The sequence below is a fragment of the Loxodonta africana genome, chromosome 24 (assembly GCF_030014295.1).
Source record: "Loxodonta africana isolate mLoxAfr1 chromosome 24, mLoxAfr1.hap2, whole genome shotgun sequence".
In the NCBI taxonomy this organism is placed as follows: domain Eukaryota; kingdom Metazoa; phylum Chordata; class Mammalia; order Proboscidea; family Elephantidae; genus Loxodonta; species Loxodonta africana.
The window spans coordinates 5,918,246-5,938,539 of record NC_087365.1 but is presented as its reverse complement, the minus strand read 5'-3'; the positions used below and the strand labels follow the sequence as shown (position 1 = coordinate 5,938,539).

Below are 20,294 nucleotides of genomic sequence, written 5' to 3'. Positions count from 1 at the left end.
GACAACTCCACTCTTTGAGACCCCAGAGTTTATGGTCCTACCCCTTGAGACTGAGGCAGCTCTGCTTCGTGTATTCCTTGTCTCTTCAGCTTCTGTTTCCTTGTTCCTTGGCCTCTTGGCTCCTCAAGCCTTGCCACCTGGGTCTGCCCTGCTGGGGCAAGTATTCAAAGCTCTTTAGCTGCACTGATGAAGTGCCTGGAGGCACCTCACTCCACTAGTAAACTTCGGCCAGGAGGCACTCAGCTTCCTTGCTTCATGATTCGGCAAGCCTAGCTCCACCAGTAAGTGCCTGAAAGCTCCCCACTCTGCCAGTAAGCTTCCTGTGCAAAGGCACTCAGCTCTCTTGCTCCGTGGTTTGGCTCCAGTGCTGTCTCTCACTGGTCTCCTGGATTTGCTGCTGCTGCTTCTCTGCTGCTGCCGTTTCTCTGGTGGTGCTCCTCACCATCTGTGCCCTCTGTGGTATTAAAAGTTCACTTCCTTCTGAGCCCTCACCAGAATTGTCTCTGATGTCCATAATTCCACTGTCTCTTCAAGGCAACTTAGGCTTTTACTATCACGCACTTTAAAACCCTTCTAGCCTCTATCCATTCACAGTTTCAAAACTGCTTTCACATTTTAGGTATCTGTTAGAGCAGCACCCCACTCTCTCGGTACTAAATTCCTAGTCACTATTATGGATTGAATTGTGTTCCCCCAAAATGTATGTCAATGGGCTAGGCCACGATTCCCAGTATTGTGTGATTGTCTACCATTTTGTCATCTGATGTGATTTTCCTATGTGTTGTAAATCCTACCTGTATGATGTTAATGAGGCAGGACTCAACAAGATTACGCATCTGAAGCCAATCTATTTTGAGATATAAGAGAGAGAAGTGAACAGAGAGATATGCGGACCTCATACTACTGAGCAACAAGAGCCAGGAGAATAGCACATCCTTTGGTCCCAGGGTCACTGCACTCAGAAGCTCCTTGACTGGGATTGATGACAAGGACCTTCCCCCAGAACCAATAGAGAGAGAAAGCCTTCTCCTGGAGCTGGCACCCTGAATTTGTACTTCTAGCCTCCTAGACTGTGAGAGAATAAACTTCTGTTGGTTAAAGCCACCCACTTGTGGTATGTCTGTTATAATAGCGCTAGATGACTGAGACAAAATTTGGTACCAAAAGAGTGGGGTGCTGCTCTAGCAGACACCTACAATGTGGAAGCAGTTTTCAGACTGTGAATGGGTAGAGGCTGGAAGAATTTTAAGATTGCCTTGAAAAGACTGTTGGTGGAATTACAGACATCAAAGACAATTCTGGTGAGGACTCAGATGGAAGTAAGGAGACCTGTTACACTGGAGATGGTGCAGACAGTCAGAAGCAGCAGCAGAGAAACAGCAGCAGAACCAGGAGACCAGAAAGAGATGGCACTGGAGTTGACCCACTGAGCAAGAAAGCTGAGTGTCTTTGTGCAGGAAGCTTCCTGGTGGAGTGGGGTGCCTCTGAGTACTTATCAGTGGAGCTAGGCTTGCTGAACTACAAAGCAAGAGAGCTGTATGCCTTCTGGCTGAAGTTTACCGGTAGAGTGGGGTACCTCCATGCATTTATTGGTAGAGTTAAGGAGCTCTGGAACACCTGCCCCAGCCGGGTAGATGCAGGCAGTGAGGCCTGAGCGGCTAAGAGGCCAAGGAAGCAGGAAGCAAAAGCTGAAGAGACAAAGAACACAGGAAGCAGAGCTGCCTCAGTCTCAAAAGGTGGAGTCGCCACTCATATGTACTAGGAGAATGGGGCCACCCAAATTTGAGGGAGCAGTTGCTGTTCTAATGGGTTTAGAAGGCAGAGCTGAAGCCCAGGGCTGAGGGGCCTCCACTCAGGATCCGGAGAGTGTGGCCCATACCTAGAATCTAGAGGGCAGGGCCATAGTCTAAATGATCTCAGAGAACAGGGGATTATTTTCAAGCCTTGAGGGCTAGTGTAATGTGTTCTGCTGAATTGTTTGGCACCTGTTATCCCTTCCTTCCCTCCAATTTCTCCCATTTGTAACAGAAATGTCTAGCTTGTGGCTGTTCCACCATTGTACTTTGGAAGCAGACAACTTGTATTCTAGATTTCACACATGAAGAGAATTTTTGGATTTTGGACTGGGAGTTGAACTACAACTTTTGCTATATGATGGGGTGAATGTATTTAACATGTGATAAGGACATGAATTTTTCAGGGCCAAAGGGTAGAATATTATGGATTGAATCGTATCCCCCCAAAATGTGTGTCAACTTGGGTAGGCCATGATTCCAAATACTGTGTGATTGCTCATCATTTTGTGATCTGATATGATTTTCCTACGTGTTATAAATTCTACCTCTGTGATGTTAAAGAGGCAGGGTTAGAGGCAGTCATATTAATGAAGCAGGACTCAATCTACAAAATTAGGTGGTGTCTTAAGTCAACCTCTTTTGAGATATAAAAGAGAGAAATGAGCAGAGACATGGGAACGCCATACTACCAAGAAGCAAGAGCCAGGAGCAGAGTGCGTCCTTTGGACCCAGGGTCCCTGCACTGAGAAGCTCCTTGACTGGGGAAGATTGATGACAAGAACCTTCACCCACTACCAAATTTTTAGTTATCTAGTGCTGCTATTACAGAAATACAAGCGGATGGCTTTAACAAAGAGAAATTTATTATCTCACAGTTTAAGCGGCTATATGTCCAAATTCAGGGTGTCAGCTCCAGGAGGAGTTTCTCTCTGTTGGTTCTGGGGGAAGGTCCTTGTCATCAATGTTCAGCTGGTCTAGGAACTTCTCAGCACGGGTACTCCAAGTCCAAAGGATACGCACTGCTCCTGGTGTTGCTTTCTTGGTGGTATGAGGTCCCCATGTTTCTCTGTTCACTTCTTTTATACTTCAAAAGAGATTGACTTAAAATACAACCTAGCCTTGTAAATTGAGTTCTACCTTATGAACAAAGCTGTCTCTAATCCTGCCTCACTGACATCATAGAGGTAGGATTTACAACACATAGGAAAATCACATCAGATCACAAAATGGTAGACCATCACACATTTCTGGGAATCATGGCCTAATCAAATTGACACACATTTGGGTGGACACAATTCAACCTATGACAGGCACTAAAATGTCCTCCACTAGATTCCTCCAGTCTAAGGTCTTTGATGTGTTCCCCTCCAACCCCGTTCCATCCAGGCATGTGAGACGACACACGGAAACATCAGTCACAGAATTTGGTTTGGACTCTAGAATAGAGATTTATACTAAACTCAGCAAGTGAATTTTAACTCACTACCTCTTTGTATGATACATTTTACTGGGCATTAAGGGATTCAAAGATGCACAAGACATACTCCTTGCTCTCAAGATTGTTTCTAAGATAGTGTGGATTCTCAGTTTAAGGGTTTGACAAGGTTGGAATAGGACATAAGAAGCCAGGTGTTCTCCCCACAGCCTGTAGGAAAGCAAGAACAACAAACGCTAACAGAAAAGTATTTTCAAGCAGGAGGATGTTTGACACCTGCTTACTTGGTGTTTCCAACATTTTAATATCCATTTCTCCACTTCTATAGCTAATCTGGAAAGTTAAGAAAAAATTTCCACATTTACAAACCGTATTTGAGAATTTTACACTAAAGCATTTAAATTTAGAGGCAGTTGATTGAAAATTAGATTAGGTCCTAAATCCATTATTTTATTAAATCAGTACTTTAGAAAGCCTATTTACAAGGTTGCAGTTAAAGATAAAACCCATTATTGCATGTATACAAATTGTTGATTCCCCTCAGATGTAGCCCAACCTCACGGGCGGCACATTGTGGAATGCTTTGCATGTCAGATTAAGGAATTTACTGTTAATTTGATAGTCAGCAAGGAGCCACTGCAGGCTTTTGAGTCCAGCACTCATGGCGTCTGAGCCATTTTAGGATTCTCAGCCTGATAGTGTTCGTAACAGGAGTGGGAAGGTGAGGGGTGGGAGGAGATGAGGGAAAATGTGGTAGATAGACCAGTTAGGATGCTTTTAAAGTGATGTAGTTAAAGGAAAAGAAAAGAGTATCAGCTGAGACTAAAGGGGATGGAAACTTTAAGGGTATTTCAAATGTCCAAACAGCTGCCATGAGTAGTCTTATATAATTTGTAAAACATCAATTAAAAAAAAAATCAAATAGTAGTATTAAGAGTTCAGCTGAAATTAAACACTAGCAAAGTGTATTAGTCATAAATTGCATTTCTAAAAATTATTAGTTGTGCAATGCTGTAGTCAGTAAGTTCACTCAAGGCCTAGCAAAGTTCTGGGTGGCCAGGAGCATAGTGGAAGTAGATGGCCAGTGAAGAGGGGAGATTTTGAGAGAAATTCCCTCATGAAGTGCCCTCTGACTGGCTCCCAAGGATTTCCACATGAGCGTAGGAAAGAGGTACTGCCAAGGAAGAGTGAATTAGCTATGCGCTCCCCTATTAGGTTACTGGCTTAGTTACTAGGACTCTTTCCTCTGCAAGGGATAGAAACTCGACTCAAACCAGCTTAGGCCAAAGGAGAGTTTACTGGCTCATGGAATCAAAAGGACAGGTTTACCAAGAGAAGGATTTAGGTATATCTCAAAAACCATTGGGATGAGGAACTTAAACCTGCTTTCCTCTCATTTCAGACTGGCAACAAATCCTGATTCTTATCTTTCAGCTTTTAACCATTTGGGAGTCACTACCTACCCTACATTCCTTATGCTCCAAAGTTCAAAACTGCTGGGCAAGGACTCTGAATGGCCCAATTTGGCTGGCTGCCCATCCCTGCACCAATAACTACAGTGCTTGTGTTCCTATGAGAACACGCACTTCCTGGCAACAAAATACTTAAGGAGGGGCAGCTGCCAGAGAAATGAGGGATTTCACTGTAGACATAATACTCTGGAATAGTTTTAGCTGTTCTCAAGTAACGTATGGTCATTCAAAAGACAGAAAAGAAAGAAAAGACCATAATGGATGTCAGAAGAGATTCTGAAACTTACTCTTGAATATAGAGTAGCAAAAAAAAATTTTTTTTTTAAAGCGAATAGAAGAAATAATGAAGTAAAAGAGCTGAACAGAAGATTTTGAAGGGCAGCTCGAGAAGACAAAGAATTGGAGTTAGAAAACCAAAATGGAAGAACAGGTTTGTCATTTCTCAAGCTGAAAGAACTGAAAAAAATTCAAGCATCGAGTTGCAACACTGGAGGATTCTATGGGCAAAATACTGAATGACGTAGGAAACATCAAAAGATGGAAGGAATACACAGTTACTGTACCAAAAAGAACTGGTTGACGTTCAAAAAGAGCTGATGGTATTGAAGGAAGAAGTCCAAGCTGCACTGAAGGCACTATTGGAAAACAAGACTCCAGGAATTGACGGAATACCAACTGAGATGTTTCAACAAACGGATGCAATGCTGGAAGCACTTACTTGTTTATGCCAAGAAATCTGGGAGACAGCTACCTGGCTAACCAATTGCAAGAGATCCATATTCCAAAGAAAGGTGATCCAATGAAACGGCGAAATTATTGAATAATATCATTAATATCACATGCAATTAAAATTATGCTGAAGATAACTAAAAAATGGTTGCAGCAGTACATTGATAGGGAACTATCAGAGATATTCAAGCTGGATTCAGAAGAGGACATGGAACAAGGATATCACTGCTGATGTCAGATGGATTTTGGCAGAGAATACCAGAAAGATGTTTACTTGTGTTTTATTGACTATGCAAAGGCATTCAACTGTGTGGATCATAACAAATCATGGATAGCATTGTGAAGAATGGGAATTCCAAAACACTTAATCGTGCTCATGCAGAAACTACATACAGACCAAAAGGCAGTCATTCAAACAGAACAAAGGGATACTGCGTGGTTTAAAATCAGGAAAGTTGTGCATCAGGGTAATATTCTTTCACAATACTTATTCAATCTGTACACTGAGCAAATAATCCAAGAAGTTAGAATTTGTCATCAGGATGGGAGGAAGACTCATAAACAACCTGTGATATGCAGATGGCACCACCTTGCTTGCTGAAAGCAAAGAGGACTTAAAGCACTTGCTGATGATGACCAAAGACCACAGCCTTCAGCATGGATTACACCTCAACATAAAGAAAACAAAAATCCTCACAACTGGACCAATGAGCAACATCATGATAAAGGGAGAAAAGATTGAAGTTGTCAAGGATTTCATTTTACTTGGATCCACCCTCATGGCCCATGGAAGCAGCAGTCAAGAAATCAAAAGATGCATTGCATTGGGCAAATCCACTGCAAAAGACCTCTTTAAAGTCTTAAAAGGCAAAGATGTCACCTTGAGGACTAAGGTAAGCCCGACCCAAGCCATGGTGTTTTTCAATTGCCTTCAAGTACGCATGCTAAAGTGGACAATGAATACGGAAGACCGAAGAAGAATTGATGCACTTGAATTGTGGTGTTGGCTAAGAATATTGACTATGCCATGTACTGCCAGGAGAATGAACAAATTTGTTTTGGAATAAGTACAACCAGAATGCTCCTTAGAAGTGAAGATGGTGAGACTTCATCTCACATACTTTGGACATGTTATCAGGAGTGACCAGTTACTGCAGGACATCACGCTCGCTAAAGAAGAGGTTCAGAGAAAAAGAAGGGGACCTTCAATGATACTGATTGAGACAGTGGCTGCAACAATGGGCTCAAGCATAAAAACGACTGAGGATGGCACAGGACCTGAGAGTGTTTCATTCTGTTGTATAGAGTCACAGTGAGTTGTAACCAACCTGATGGCATGTAAACAACGACAATTCTCTAATTTTTACACCAGCGGTTTAAACAAAGTGGAGTTGGACCACAGAGATGCGGGCAGTAAATGTTGCCTGCTGGGTTATACAGAGCAATACTTTCATAGAGGCCTCTTGAGGTGAGTCTTTAGGATTGAGTAGGATTTGTCAAACCAAGAGGGAATCCCAGAGAGACACTTCCAGACTTGAGCAAATGGACATAAATACTTCAGACCTTTCCTCTCGCAGGCTGAGAAAAATGCATTTGAAGCCATCAGAAAACAAAGGATAAAGGCGTTGTTAGTGCAAGGACAGGAGATTAAATTATCTTTGCTTGGACTGAAAAATCAAGCTCTATGAACTTAACCCGTCTACAACTTTGCTTTCTCCTTTGTTACATGAGGATCATGGTGCCCTCAGAAGGTGCAAGTGACAGAACATGAGAGCTGAGCCAAAGCTTTAGCATGCTGTAAGCGCTCAATAAATGCTGCGTAGTGATATTAGCAAAGTTGCATTGGATGGTAAGTGCCGGCTAGACGTCATAAACCAGCCATCACTATTGTAAAATGTTTAAAAATATTCCTTTTGATAGTGTGAGTACACACACGGTGGCACAAAAAAAAAAAAAAGGGAAGAAACCGGGAGGCAGACAGAGCTAGTGAATTTAGATGCCTTGATTCTACTCTTGGCTGAGAAGGGTAAGGAAGGCGGGTGAAGACAGACACGCTCTCCTGCAGAAGAGGTGAGCCAACCGGCCAGGAAGTGCTCCCCAGGGACCTGCGGAGCGCACGGACTCCGCCCCAGGGGAGCTCGTGGACTCGGGGAGCGAGATGCTGGGAAAGCCGCCGGGACGCCTCGGGCTCGGGGACGCCAACCGGGAACCGCACGCGCCGGCCCAGACCCCTGAGAACAAGCCCGGCCCGCGGCTCCTTCCCGGCTTCCCCCGCGGCGCCGCCGTGACATCACTTCCCGTCGCCGGCGCGCACGTGGTAGGAAGTGCCGGTGCCCGAAGCCGCCGCTCCCGCCTGTTTCTTGGTTACGTTCGTCCGCGGGCTTGGCCGCCGCTCCCAGCTGGGCCACTGCTATGGGAGTCCCGGCCTTCTTCCGCTGGCTTAGCCGCAAGTACCCGTCCATCATCGTCAACTGTGTGGAGGAGAAGGTGAGAGGGTGCCAGGCGGCAGCCAGGCCGGGTCGGGGGTCCCGCGCGTCTGGCTCGCGGCCCTCGGCGGCCAGGGCCCCAGCCGCCCAGCACTCCCGTGGGCAGCCGAGGCCGGACACGCGCTTGGGCGCCCGCGCTCGGACCCGGGGCCGGGAGGAGGGGGCTGGGCGGGCCGCGGACCCAGTGGGGTCGGGGCTGGCGGGAGGGCCGCTGCTCCCAGTCCCGCGGTCCTCGGGCCGGAAGGCCCCGCCCACGGCTTTGTCTCCTCCGGGGACCGCGCGGTGTGGGTCGGCGGGAGAGGCTCGGAGGCTGCCGGAGCCGGAGCCGGTGCCGGAGCCGGAGCCGCGTCCGCCGGGTTAGCTGGTTCGGGACGCGCGGGCCCCGGTGTGTAACAACCTTGCAAAGTAACCCCGAGCGGCGGGCTTTGTGCCCTGCGCTAACCGTTCCCAAAGGTTTTCATCTAGCTGGAAAGGCCATTTGTTGCTGTCAGATCCTAAGGCGACAGCAGCGCCTTAGAAACGTCCGGGACAGGATAGAAGTCTGATAAGTCCTCTCTTTTCTAGGCGCCCAACTCGTGGGCAGCCTGTTTGTTGACATTTTTAGGGTTCCTGGGTGCATTCGAACATTACACTTTTTGTTGTTAACGTGTTGTCTGTAGACTTGATCATCTGTGAGTTTTGTGTTTATTGTTCCCGTCATTCCGTCTGAGTTCGATTTTGCGTCCTCAGTCGGAATTGCTGGGTTAGGAAAGTCCAGGCGCGGCTCTCTTGTTCTGCACCCCTTGATTTTGAAGGAAGTACCCGTCCGCCAGTGTGAACTCGTTTTGTTTAGATTGGTAACATTTTGTTTACTTTCTTAGCTTCTATCCGGCGAGAAACTGAAAGCTTTGTTTTGGTGACATTTCGTTATTTCTTGTGTTTTTCTCCAAGCTTGTTTGGAGAAAACGACATGCTTGTTTGATTGCTAAACTACATGCTTGTTTGATTGCTTTTTAAACTTCAATCAAACTTTATTAAATTTTGCTTGAACGTGAGTTTTAAAAAATAAGCTACGCCCTCTTTCCAACCTTCCCTGCTCTCATTTCTTTTCCCCAGAGAAAACCACATTTAACTGTTTTGGCGCTGTGTCTTAATATGCTTGTCCTTGATTTACTGGTTTTATTTATTTATTTTTTAAATTAAATTTTAGTTTTAATAGGAGAGGATTAAGGCACTTCTTCAGAACCCCCCCTTATTCTCTTAATACAGGAAGTCATTATTTCTTTTATTAGTAAACTTTATAACTTTAAGTCATATGCCTTTGTTTTTTATTCCAACACCTGTGTGAAGTATCCCTTGTCTTACCACTTTCTTGGCTAGAGATTAACTTTTATACCATTGCTGCCCTTAGCCTTCACCCCCAGCTTGTAAGCAGTAGTCTAACTTTGTGGGCTTCCGTAGTTACAGTAGCTGGGCTTTGGCTAAACAGGTTAGCGTTTTTTTGTTTGTTTCTTTGTTTTTATTATGGTAAATATATGAAACAAAAACGTTTTTACATGTATAATTCAGTAATTACATTCATTATATTGTCCAACCATCTCCACTATCCATTTCCAAAGTTTTGTGTCACCTTTAACGGAGCTCAGGGTCTCCTTAGCAATGACTCCGCCTTCCCCCTCTCTCCTACTGGCTCCTGGTAACCACTAATAAACTTTGGTGTCTATACACTTGCCTATTCTAGATACTTCATATAGTGGGGTTGTACACTATTTCTCTTCCTGTGACTTGTTTAAGTCAGTATAATGTTTACCAGGGTCAACGTTGTAGCATGTATCAGAATTTCATTTCTGTTTAAGGCTGAGTGATATTCCATTGTATGTATGTACCACATTTTGTTTATCTGTTGAACATTTTGGCTGTATCTACCTTTTGAATGTTATGAATAGTGCTGCAGTGAACATGGTGTACAAGTATCTGTTTTTGTTCCTGCTTTTAATCTTTTTGTTATGTACCTAGGAGTGGAATTGCTGGATCTGTCGTAATTCTATGCCTAATTTTTTTAGGAACCACCAGATGTTTTCCACAGTGACTGAGCCGTTTTACAGTCCCACTAGCAATGGATGAGGGTTCCAATTTCTTCACATCCTTGCCAAACCCAAAACAACCAAACTTGGTGCTATCAAGTTGATTCTCAAAGTCCCTGGGTGGTGCATATGGTTTGTGCTCAGCTGCTAACTGAAAGGTTGGCAGTTCAAACCTACCCAGCAGCACCACAGAAGAAAGGCCTGGCAATCTGCTTCTGTAAAGATTACATCCAAGAAAATCCTATGGAGCACAGTTCTACCCTGTAACACCTAGGGTCACCGTGGCATCATTGCCAACACCTGTTGTTTTCTTTTTTTTTTTTTTTAATTATAGACATCTTAGTGGGTGTGAAGTGGTATCTCATTGTGGTTTTGATTTGCATTCCCCTAATGATGTTGAAAGGATCCCTCGTGGTGCAGTGGTTAAGTGCTTGGCTACTAACTGAAAGGTTGCTGGTTCAAACCCACTAGATGCTCCATGGGAGAAAGATGTGGCACCCTGCTTCCATAAAGGTTATAGCCTTGGAAACTTTATGGGGCTGTTCAATGCTGTTCTGTAGGGTTGCTGTGAGTAGGAATCGACATGATGACAACAGGTTTTGAAGGTCCTTGAGTGGCACAGTTTGTGCTTGACTATGAACCTAAAGATTGGCAGTTCGAACCCACTCAGCAGCCCCACTGAACAAAGGCCTGGCGATCTGTTTTTAATAAAGATTATAGCCAAGAAGCCCCTACGGAGCAGTCCTACTCTAATACCTGGGGTCACCATGAATCTGAATTGTCTTAGCAGCAACGAGTTTAGGTTTTTGTTTTTTTTTAATGATGTTGAGCATCTTTTCGTGTGCTTGTTGACCACTTGTATTTCTTCTTTGGTAAATTGTGTATTCAAGTCTATTCCCCATTTTTTAAAAATTTGGTTGTCTTTTTGTTGTTGAGTTGCAGGAGTTCTTTACATATTCTAGATATTAAATCTTTATGCAGTATATAAGGAGCCCTGGTGGTGTGGTGGGTAAGCTCTCAGCTGCTAACCAAAAGGTTAGTGGTTTGAGTCTACTTAGCAACTCCACAGGAGAAGACACGGTGGTCTGATTCCGTAAAGATTACAGCGTAGGAAACGCTACGGGACAGTTCTGCTCTGTCAGATGGTGCTGCTATGAGTCGAAATCGACTCGAGCACCTCATGACACTAACAACATGCTACATATGGTTTCCAAAAATTTTCTTCTAATACGTAGGTTTGTCTTTTCATTTTATTGATAAAGTCCTTAGGTGAATAAAAGTTTTTAACATTGATAAAGTCAGATTTGTCTGTTTTGTTGCTTGTACTTTCAGTGTCGTATCTAATTCTCTCTTGTTGAAAACTGGATTCCAAAGCATTACCCGTATGTTTTCCTGGGTTCTTCTTGTATGTTTTTCTTGTATATGGTGTGAGTGGTGTGTCCAGGTTCATTCTTTTGTTTACGGAAATTCAGTTTTCCCAGCACCATGTATTAAAGAGGTTTTTCTTTTATAATGGACTTGGCACCCTTGTTAAAAATCATTTGATCATAGATGGATGAATTTATTTCTGGACTCTGGATTCTATTCATTGGTCTGTATTTCACTGTACCGGTATCAGAATGTTTTGATTACTGTGGCTTTATAATCTGTTTTGACATTGGCAAATGTGAGTCCACCTACTTTGTTCTTCTTTTTCAAGATTGTTTTGGCTATTTGGAGGACCCGTACAGTTCCATATAAAATTGAGGATTGAATTTTCCATTTCTGCAAAGAAGGCTGTTGGAATTTTATAAGTATTGTGTTGAACATATAGATTGCTTTAGGTAGTATAAACCTAGTGCTGTAGAGTCGCTTCCGACTCATAGCAACCCTGTAGGATGTAGAACTGCCCCATGGAGTTTCCAAGGAGCACCTGGCGGATTCGAACTGCCAACCCTTTGGTTAGCAGCCATAGCACTTAACCACAATGCCACCAGGGTTTCCTGAGGTAGTATGCCCAGTGCCTTCGAGTCGATTCTGACTCTCAGTGACCCTATAGGACAGAGTAGAACTGCCCCATGGAGTTCCCAAGGAGCGCCTGGCGGATTTGAACTGCCGACGCTTGGGTTAGCAGCCGTAGCACTTAACCTATCTTAATGATAGTGAAACCTTTGAGCGCTGGAACTCATTGGGACTGCTTTGTTTTTCCAGGTCTCACAAGTTTTCTGCCGTTGACCGGGTGCAGTCATACCACTTCTTTATCACTTGTTTTACTGGAAGATATTTTAATTTTTCTTCTCTGGCAGATTTTCACCTTACACAGGTTCCAGCTTTCACAGGTTTTACTGTATGAAGTCTTCCAATCCATGAGCGTGAAATGTCCTTACATTTATTTATATCACTAATGCTTTATAGTTTTCAGTGTACAAGCCTTTCACTTCCTAGTTAAATTTATTCCTAGGTATTTCATTATTGTTTCCTTAATTTCCTGGTCACATTGCTCATTGCTGACGTGTAAAAACCTGATTAATTTTTGTATGTTGGCCTTGTATTCTGCCACTTTGCTGAGTTCATTTATTAGCTCTAGTAGCTTTCTTGTGGATTCTTTGGGGTCTTTTATGTACAGGGTCCTGTCATCTGTGAAAAGGGATAGTTTTATTTTCTCCTTCCTGATTTGGATACATTTTATTTCTTTTCCTTGCCTGATTGCTCTGGCTAGAACTTCCAGTACAATATTGAATAGCAGTGGGTGAGAGCTGGCATCCATATCTTGTTCATGGTTGTAAGCTGAGAATCTTAGCCTTTCTCCATAGAGCATGGTGTTAGCTATGGGTTTTTCATAAATGCCCTTTCATCTTGAGGAATTTCCCTTCTGTTCCTATCTTGTTGAGTGTTTTTATCATGAAAGGGTGTTGGAGTTTGTCAGGTGCATTCTCTGTGTCGATTGAGATGATCGTGTGATTATTTTGTTGTTGTTCTGCTGATGCAGTGTATTGGTTAATTTTCTAATGTTGAACTACCCTTGCATTCCTGAGATAAATCCCACTTGACTGTAGTATATAATGCTTTCAATACGCTTTTGGATTTGGTTTGATACCATTTTGTTGAGGACTTTTGCAGTTATGGTCCTAAGGGATGTTGGTCTGTAGTTTTTTTGTTTTGTTTTAATTTATTTTTTAGTTGAGAATATATACAGCAAAACATACACCAATTCAGTAGTTTCTGCTTGTACAATTCAGTGACATTGAGTATGTTCTTTTGAGTTGTGCAGCCATTCTCACCCTTCTTTTCTGAGTTCCTTTCTTACTGACATAAACTTACTGCCCCCTTAAGTTCCTGTCTCATCTTTCAAGTTGCTGTTGTCAGTTTGATCTCAGATAGATGGTTTTTAAAAGAGCATAATGCTCAAGGCAGATTTTTTTTTTTTTTTTTGTACACCTGTTTGGTGTTAAGAAGATGTTGGGATATTTTTGGTTTGAGGTTTAAAGATTTTCTCAGGGCAATGGTTTTGGAGGCTCATCTAGCCTCTATGACTGCAGAAAATCGGGATTCCATGAGAATTTGAAATTCTGTTCTTCATTTTCGCCGTTTTGATCAGAATTCTTCTGAAGAATCCTTGATCAGAATGTTCGGTAATGGTAGCCAGGCACCATCCAGTTCTTCTGATCTCATGACAAAGGAGGCAGTTGTTCATGGAGGGAATTAGCCACACATTCTATATCCTTCTGCTATTCCTGATTCTCCCTCTTCCTCTGTTGCTTCAGGCAAATAGAGACCAGTCGCCGTGCCTTGGATGGCTGCTTGTGAGATTTTAAGACCCCAGGCAGTACACAACGAACTAGTAGGGAGAACAGAAACGCTGAACATGTTTAAGGCCAGTTCACTGGGATGTCCCGTGAAACCATGACCCTAAACCTCGAAACCAAGGCACCAGATTCGGTGAGAAGCTTGGTTGTACACCAGCAGCCTCAGCAGCTGCTCTGCCTTTTTTTTTTTTTTGGTCGGTGTAGTATGTAGTTTTCTTTTGACCTATCAAGGTAATGCTAGCCTTAGAGAATGAGTTCCTATGTGACTGCTTCACATAGAAGTGTTTGCCTCTGTTTTTTGGAAAAGTTTAAGAAAGATTGGGGCCACTTTTTCTATCAGTGTTTGGTAGAAATCCTCAGTGAAGCCATCTTGCCTAGAAGTTTTGGGAGGTTTTTGATGACTGATTCAATTTCTTCACTTCTTACGGGTTTGTTGAGATCTTCTATTTCTGTGTGAGTTAGTGCGCTAAATTTGTGTTTCTAGGAATTTGTCCATTCCATCTAGGTTGTGTAATTTGTTGGTGTACAGTTACTTAAACCAAAAAACCAAACCCAGTGCCGTCGAGTCGATTCCGACTCATAGCGACCCTACAGGACAGAGTGGAACTGCCCCATAGAGTTTCTAGGGAGCGTCTGGCGGATTCGAACTGCCGACCTTTGGTTAGCAGCCGCAGCACCTAACCGCTGTGCCCCCAGGGGTTCCTACAGTTACTTATGATCCTTTTTATTTCGGTACAGCTGGTTGTTAAGTCTCCAGTTTCATTTCTGAGTTTAGATATTTGTATCATCTCTCTTTTTTTTCCTTTGTCAATTTAGCTGAAGTTTTGTTGGTTTTATTAATCTTTAAAAACAAACCAGCTGGTTTCATTGATTTTTCTCTATTCTGTTTCCTTTATCTTTGCCATAATCTTTGTTATTTCCTTCCTCTGGTGCTTTGGGTTTCGTTTGCTCTTCTTTTTCTAGTTCCTCAAGTTGTAGAGCCAGGCTTTTGATTTGGGGTCTTCCTTTTTTAATGTAGGTGTTCACTGTCGTAAATGTCCCTCTGAGCACTGCTTTTGCTGTCCCAATAAGTTTTGATATGCCATGCTTTGTTTTCATTCATCTGTAAGCATTTTCTGATTTCTTCCTTGACTCCTGGTTGTTTAATTTCCATGTATTTGTGTATTTCCAGCTTTTTTGTTATTAATATCTTAATTTCACTGCATAATGGCCTGAGAATATACTTCGTATAATTTCAGATTTTTTAAATTTATTGAAGCTTGCTCTGTGAATTAATATCTATCCTGGAGAATGATCCATGTGCACTGGAGATGAATGTGTGCCGTTGTTGGGTGGAGTGTTCTGTATGGTGTTGGTTTGAAGTGCCATTCAGGTCTTTTACTTCTTTATTGATCTCTCTAGATGTTCTGTCTCTTATTGAAAGTGGTTTATTGAAGCTTCAAGCTAATATTTTATTTTTTAAGTAAATTACCCAGGCTCTAACCAGATAATCACTGTACTTCACCTTCCTTGCTGCTGCTTTTTTTTTTTTTTTCTTTAGGTGAAGGTTTACAGAGCAAATTAGTTTCTCTTTAAACAGGCCATACACGTACTGTTTTGTGACCTTGATTGCCAACCCTATGATGTGTCAGCACTCTCCCCTTCTGGACCTTGGGTTCCACGTTACCAGCTTTCTTGTTCCCCTCCTGCCTTCTTGTCCTTTGCCCCTGGGCTGGTGTGCCCATTAAGTCTTGTCTTGTTTATGGGCCTGTCTAATCTTTGGCTGAAGTGTGAACCTCAAGAGTGACTTCAGTATTGGGTTAAAAGGGTGTCCGGGGGCTGTACTCTTGGGATTTCTCCAGTCTGTCAGACCAGTAAGTCTAGAATCTTTTTTTTTTTTTTGCCAGTTAGAATTTTGTTCTCCATTTTTCTCTACTTCTGACTGGGACTCTCTATTGTGATCCCTGTCAGAGCAGTTGGTGATAGTAGTTGTGCTGGACTCAGTCTGGTAGAGGCTGTGGGAGTTTGGTCCATTGGTCCTTTGGACTAATCTTTTCCTTGTGTCTTCGCTTTTCTTCATTCTCCCTTGTTCCAGACAGGGTGGGATCAGTGGAGTATCTTAAATGGCCAGTCATAAACTATTAAGATCCCAAATGCTACTCAACAAAGTAGGATGTAGAATATTTTCTTTATAAATTATGTTATGCCAACCAACTAGTATTTTAAAGCTGTTTTATTTCTCCTTTCAGTTCTATCATTGCTTGCTTTATATGTTTTGGGACTCTGATGTTAGGTGCATATATAATTGTTATATATTGTCGATAAACTGACCCCTTTATCATCCTATCAGGAGCTTGATAGCACGGTGGATAAAGTGCTCAGCTGTTAACCAGAAGGTTGGCAGTTTGAACCCACCAACTGCTCTGTTTGAGAAAGATGAGGCAGTCTGCTTCCATAAAGATTTACAGCCTTGGAAACCTTATGGGGCAGCTCTGCTCTGTCCTGTAGGGTTACTTCAAGTGGGAACCGACTAGACAGTAAATGATTTGGTTTTGATTTTTTTTATGATCATATAGTGCCCCTCTTTATCTCTTATAGTAGATTTTCATTTTAAGTCAATTTTGTCTGATATTAAAATTGTCACCTCAGGTGTCTTTTAATTATTATTTATATGGAATATTTTTACCATCCTTTCACTTTCAACATACTCGTGTCCTTGGGTCTAAGATGTGTCTCTCGTGAGCAAGATATGGTTTGATGATTAGATTTTTTTTTTAATTTTAATCCATTCTGCCATCTCTGCCTTTTTATTGGAGTACTTAGTCTGTTTGCATTCACTAATTAAGGAAGGACTTACTTTGCCACATTGTGATTTTTTTGTGTCTTATACCTTCTTTGTCCCTTATTTTCTTAAAATACTACCAACTTTTGTTTGTTGATTTTTTTTTTTTTCCCTAGTCAATTTTTTTTTAGATGTTTTCTTTTTGGCTACCATGTGTATTACATTTAATGTCTTATATTTGTGACAACCTGCATTAAATGGTATAAACTTCAACAACATACAAACACTGTACCTATACCATTCCTGCCTCCCTCATCCCCCTCCCCGTTTATAGTATTGTTTCACCAACTACATTTCAAAAACTATTTTCTCTCAAAATCCCGTGCCCCATAAAAAAGAATAACATACATTTATATGTATTTTTTTTTATGTCTTTGTTATTGTAAAGCATGAAGGACATAACCACTGAATTACCAAGCAAAAAATACTTAAAAACTTGCTCATTTACTTGCCTGTGCGGTTATCTTCAACGGAGATCTTTTTTTCCATGCATGGGTTGAAGTTACTTTTTCATATTCTTTGCTATCTGAAGGACTGCTTTTAGCGTTTCTAGTAGGACAAGTCTAGTGCTTGTAAACTTTCACAACTGTTTTAACATGGAAATTTCTTAAATTTGTTGTCATTCTTGAAGGACAGCTTTGCTGGACACACTATTCTTGGTTGATAGTTCCTTTCTTTCAGCACTTTAAATACGTCATTCCATTGCTTTCAGGCCACCAAGTTTTCTGAGGAGCAGTTGACATTGAATCTTACAGGGGGATCCTTTGTATGTGACCATTTGTTTCTTCGTTGCTGCTGTCAGGATTCTCTTTATTTTTCAAGAGCTTGGTTATAACGTGTCTCAGTGTGGATGTCTTTGGGTTTATCCTACCTGGAATTTGTTGAGCTTGGATTTGGAGGTTTATATCCTTTGTCAGAGTTGGAAATTTTTCTGCCATTATTCAAGTATTCTTTTTATTCGTTTCTCTCTTTTCTTTTTGGAACTCCTGTGATGTGTATGTTGGTTCACTTCATGTTCCATAATTCCGTTAACTGCTCGGCAGTCGTGAGCCTTCTCTGTTGTTGCTCTCTAACCTCCGTAATTTCAGTTACCTTATCCTTCAGTTCACCGATTCCTCTGCGTGCTGAGATGTGTTGTTAAATCCTGCCAACAAGTTTCTCATTTTAGTTATCGCCTCTTTCAGTTCCAATTTTTGTGTTTGGTTTCTTTTTATAGTGTCTGTCTCTTTATTTAAAATCTTGCTTTATTCATGCATCGTTTTCCTGATTTCCTTTAATTCATTGTGTTTACCTTTAGTTCTTTGAACTTGTTTAATATTGCTGTATTATATCCTTTCAGTGTGTTATTTGGGCTTTCTTAAATACGATTTTTTTTTCCTTTGTATTGTTCATTTGAATGGGCCATGATTTCTAGTTTATGTGACTTGTGATTTTTTTGGTTGAAGCCAGGGCATTAGAATTTTATAAAGTATTAGCTGTCTCAATTTTCCTGAGTATCTGATGTTTTTGACAGTGCTGCTTTCTGCAAGGAACACTTAGGTGTGTAGAGCTTGGAGACTTTGCTTACTGCTCCCTCTTTCTCCCTGTGATATTTCCGTTTCAGTCCCAACCAAACTTTCTGTCTTTCAGCGACTCCCATACAGATGAGAGAAACACTAGTCAATCCATTCTTCAGTCTTTGATTATCATTCCTTCCCCTGCTCTGCATAAAGTTTTCAGTTCTTTAGTGGCTCCTAAACTGAGCAGAAAGCTCACAGTGAATGAACTGTCCTCCAGCTGGTGTAGTCCTCAATTGTTTATTGCTGCTCCCTCCCCACTCTGTAGGGGATTATTTATTTCAGAGCTGGAAATTGGGGCCCTTCCCCATGCTCAGGGAAGCTGTAAGCCTACTGGGACTGTGACAGTCTTCTGTTAAGCACGCCAAGAGGGGAAGGAACACCCTAAATGGAGCACTGGGGAGATCTGCCCTGTTTACACTGGAGCCTGAACTCAGGGCCCTTCTCTGTGCAAAGACAAGGTGTATGTTGCCTGGCCCAGTGGGCTCTGCGGGAGTCTCAGTCTGTGAGCCGCTACAGCTTCCGTGCCAACAGTGGGGACAATGGAAGAAGTACTTTTTTTTTTTTTTTTTACCACAAGAGATTTGTTGTTGAATTGATTCTGCTTGCAACTCCTTGCTGCTGTCCTCTGCCCACTGGTTTAACGTTCCTTGTGTTGAGTAGAAACCCCGGTGGCGTAGTGGTTAAGTGCTATGGCTGCTGACCAGAAAGTCGGCAGTTCGAATCCACCAGGAGCTCCTTGGAAACCTGATACGGCAGTTCTGTTCTGTCCTGTAGGGTCGCTGTGAGTCAGAATTGACACAGTGGCACTGGGTTTTCTGTGCTGAGTAGATTTTTCATTGTGTTTCTTGGTGTACTTGTGGAGTGGATTGGAAACTTAGATGTGTTCGTGCCACCATCTTCCCAGAGTCCTCAGGAACGTTTCATTTGCAGGTTTGTTGTAAAAGCTGGAGAATCAAATGATGTTGTTGCTTGTGGTCACTGTGCAGGTTCAGGTCACATAGTGTAATTCCGTTTTGTTTCTTGTGCTGCCTGTACCTTCTTGCTGATGTTGCCTTTCTTTCCCTTCACATTTGTGCCTCCCTCAACTCTTCATTATATTCGATATCATATCAAGTCCCTTTCCTTCTTGGAGACTCCTTGGGGAGTCTTCTTTTTTCTCTTCCAGTCACACCTGGTTATTCTGTAGGTTTACTGCAAAGCTTCTGAGTTTTTTTATTCACTTCTTCAACAGAAGGTCTTGTATTCTGGACCATTATATTTCTTGGCTTAATCCTTCCTTTGTTTTTACTTTCAATTGAATTCTTAAGAAATACGTAGGAGGTGAATATTTCGAGTAACGTAGTCCTAAAAGTCTCTGCATTCTACCCTTGTATACGTGGGCACAGAGTTTGAGTTTGAAAATTGTTTGCCCACAAAACTTTGAAGTCCTTTCTCTTTTGCTTTCTGTCACCCAGTGGTGTTGATGACAAGTCGAAGGTTAACGTGGTTTAGCCAATGCTTATGTAGTGTGCTTGCCACGTACCAGGTACTGCCATTGGACCTTTACAGATATTAGCTCGTAAATCCTCATAACAGCCACACGACGAAGCAGTCTTCTTCCTGTTTTTCCTCCTCCTCCTTTTATTGTTGTTTTTATTATTATTACAAATCAGGAAAGTGAGGCAGAGTAGTTGAGTAACATACCCACGGTCATTCAGCTGATTAATGTTAGAGCCCTTATTGAAACCCAGGAGGCCATGTTCTTAATTTCTCTTTTTCTGCTGCTTTCGTTCTTTTGTAGTTGATCCATGTTTCTTTCTGAAATTTTTAAGGTCTTTATCTTTGACAGTGTAAACTTCCATGATTATGTATGTGTGTTGTTGTTGGGTTCTGTCGAGTTGATTCCCATTCATAGCGACCCCACGTGACAGAGTAGAACGGCCCCACAGGGTTTTCTTGACTAATCTTTATGGAAGCAGATCACCAGGTCTTCTGCAGAGCTGTTGGGTGGGTTCCGACTGCCAACCTTTGGGTTAGCAGCAAAGCACTTAACTGTTGTGCCACCAGGGCTCCATTATGTATATATAGATTTTTTTGAAAACTGAAAATCATTTTGATTAGTACTTGGCCAACTGTTTGAGTCTGCAGACTTGTGTTCTTTATTTCTAA

General features: G+C 42.2%; 1 protein-coding gene across 1 annotated transcript in view; it reads left to right on the top strand.

The window, feature by feature from the left end:
• The first annotated feature begins 7,750 nt into the window (after positions 1–7,750).
• The window catches only part of XRN2 (5'-3' exoribonuclease 2), an 88,422-nt gene continuing 75,878 nt past the window's right edge, over positions 7,751–20,294 (top strand). The window contains exon 1 of the mRNA XM_003411716.4: positions 7,751–7,919. Coding sequence (XP_003411764.1) covers positions 7,845–7,919 — 75 coding nt within the window. The 5' untranslated portion in view covers positions 7,751–7,844. The remainder of the gene's footprint in view (positions 7,920–20,294) is intronic.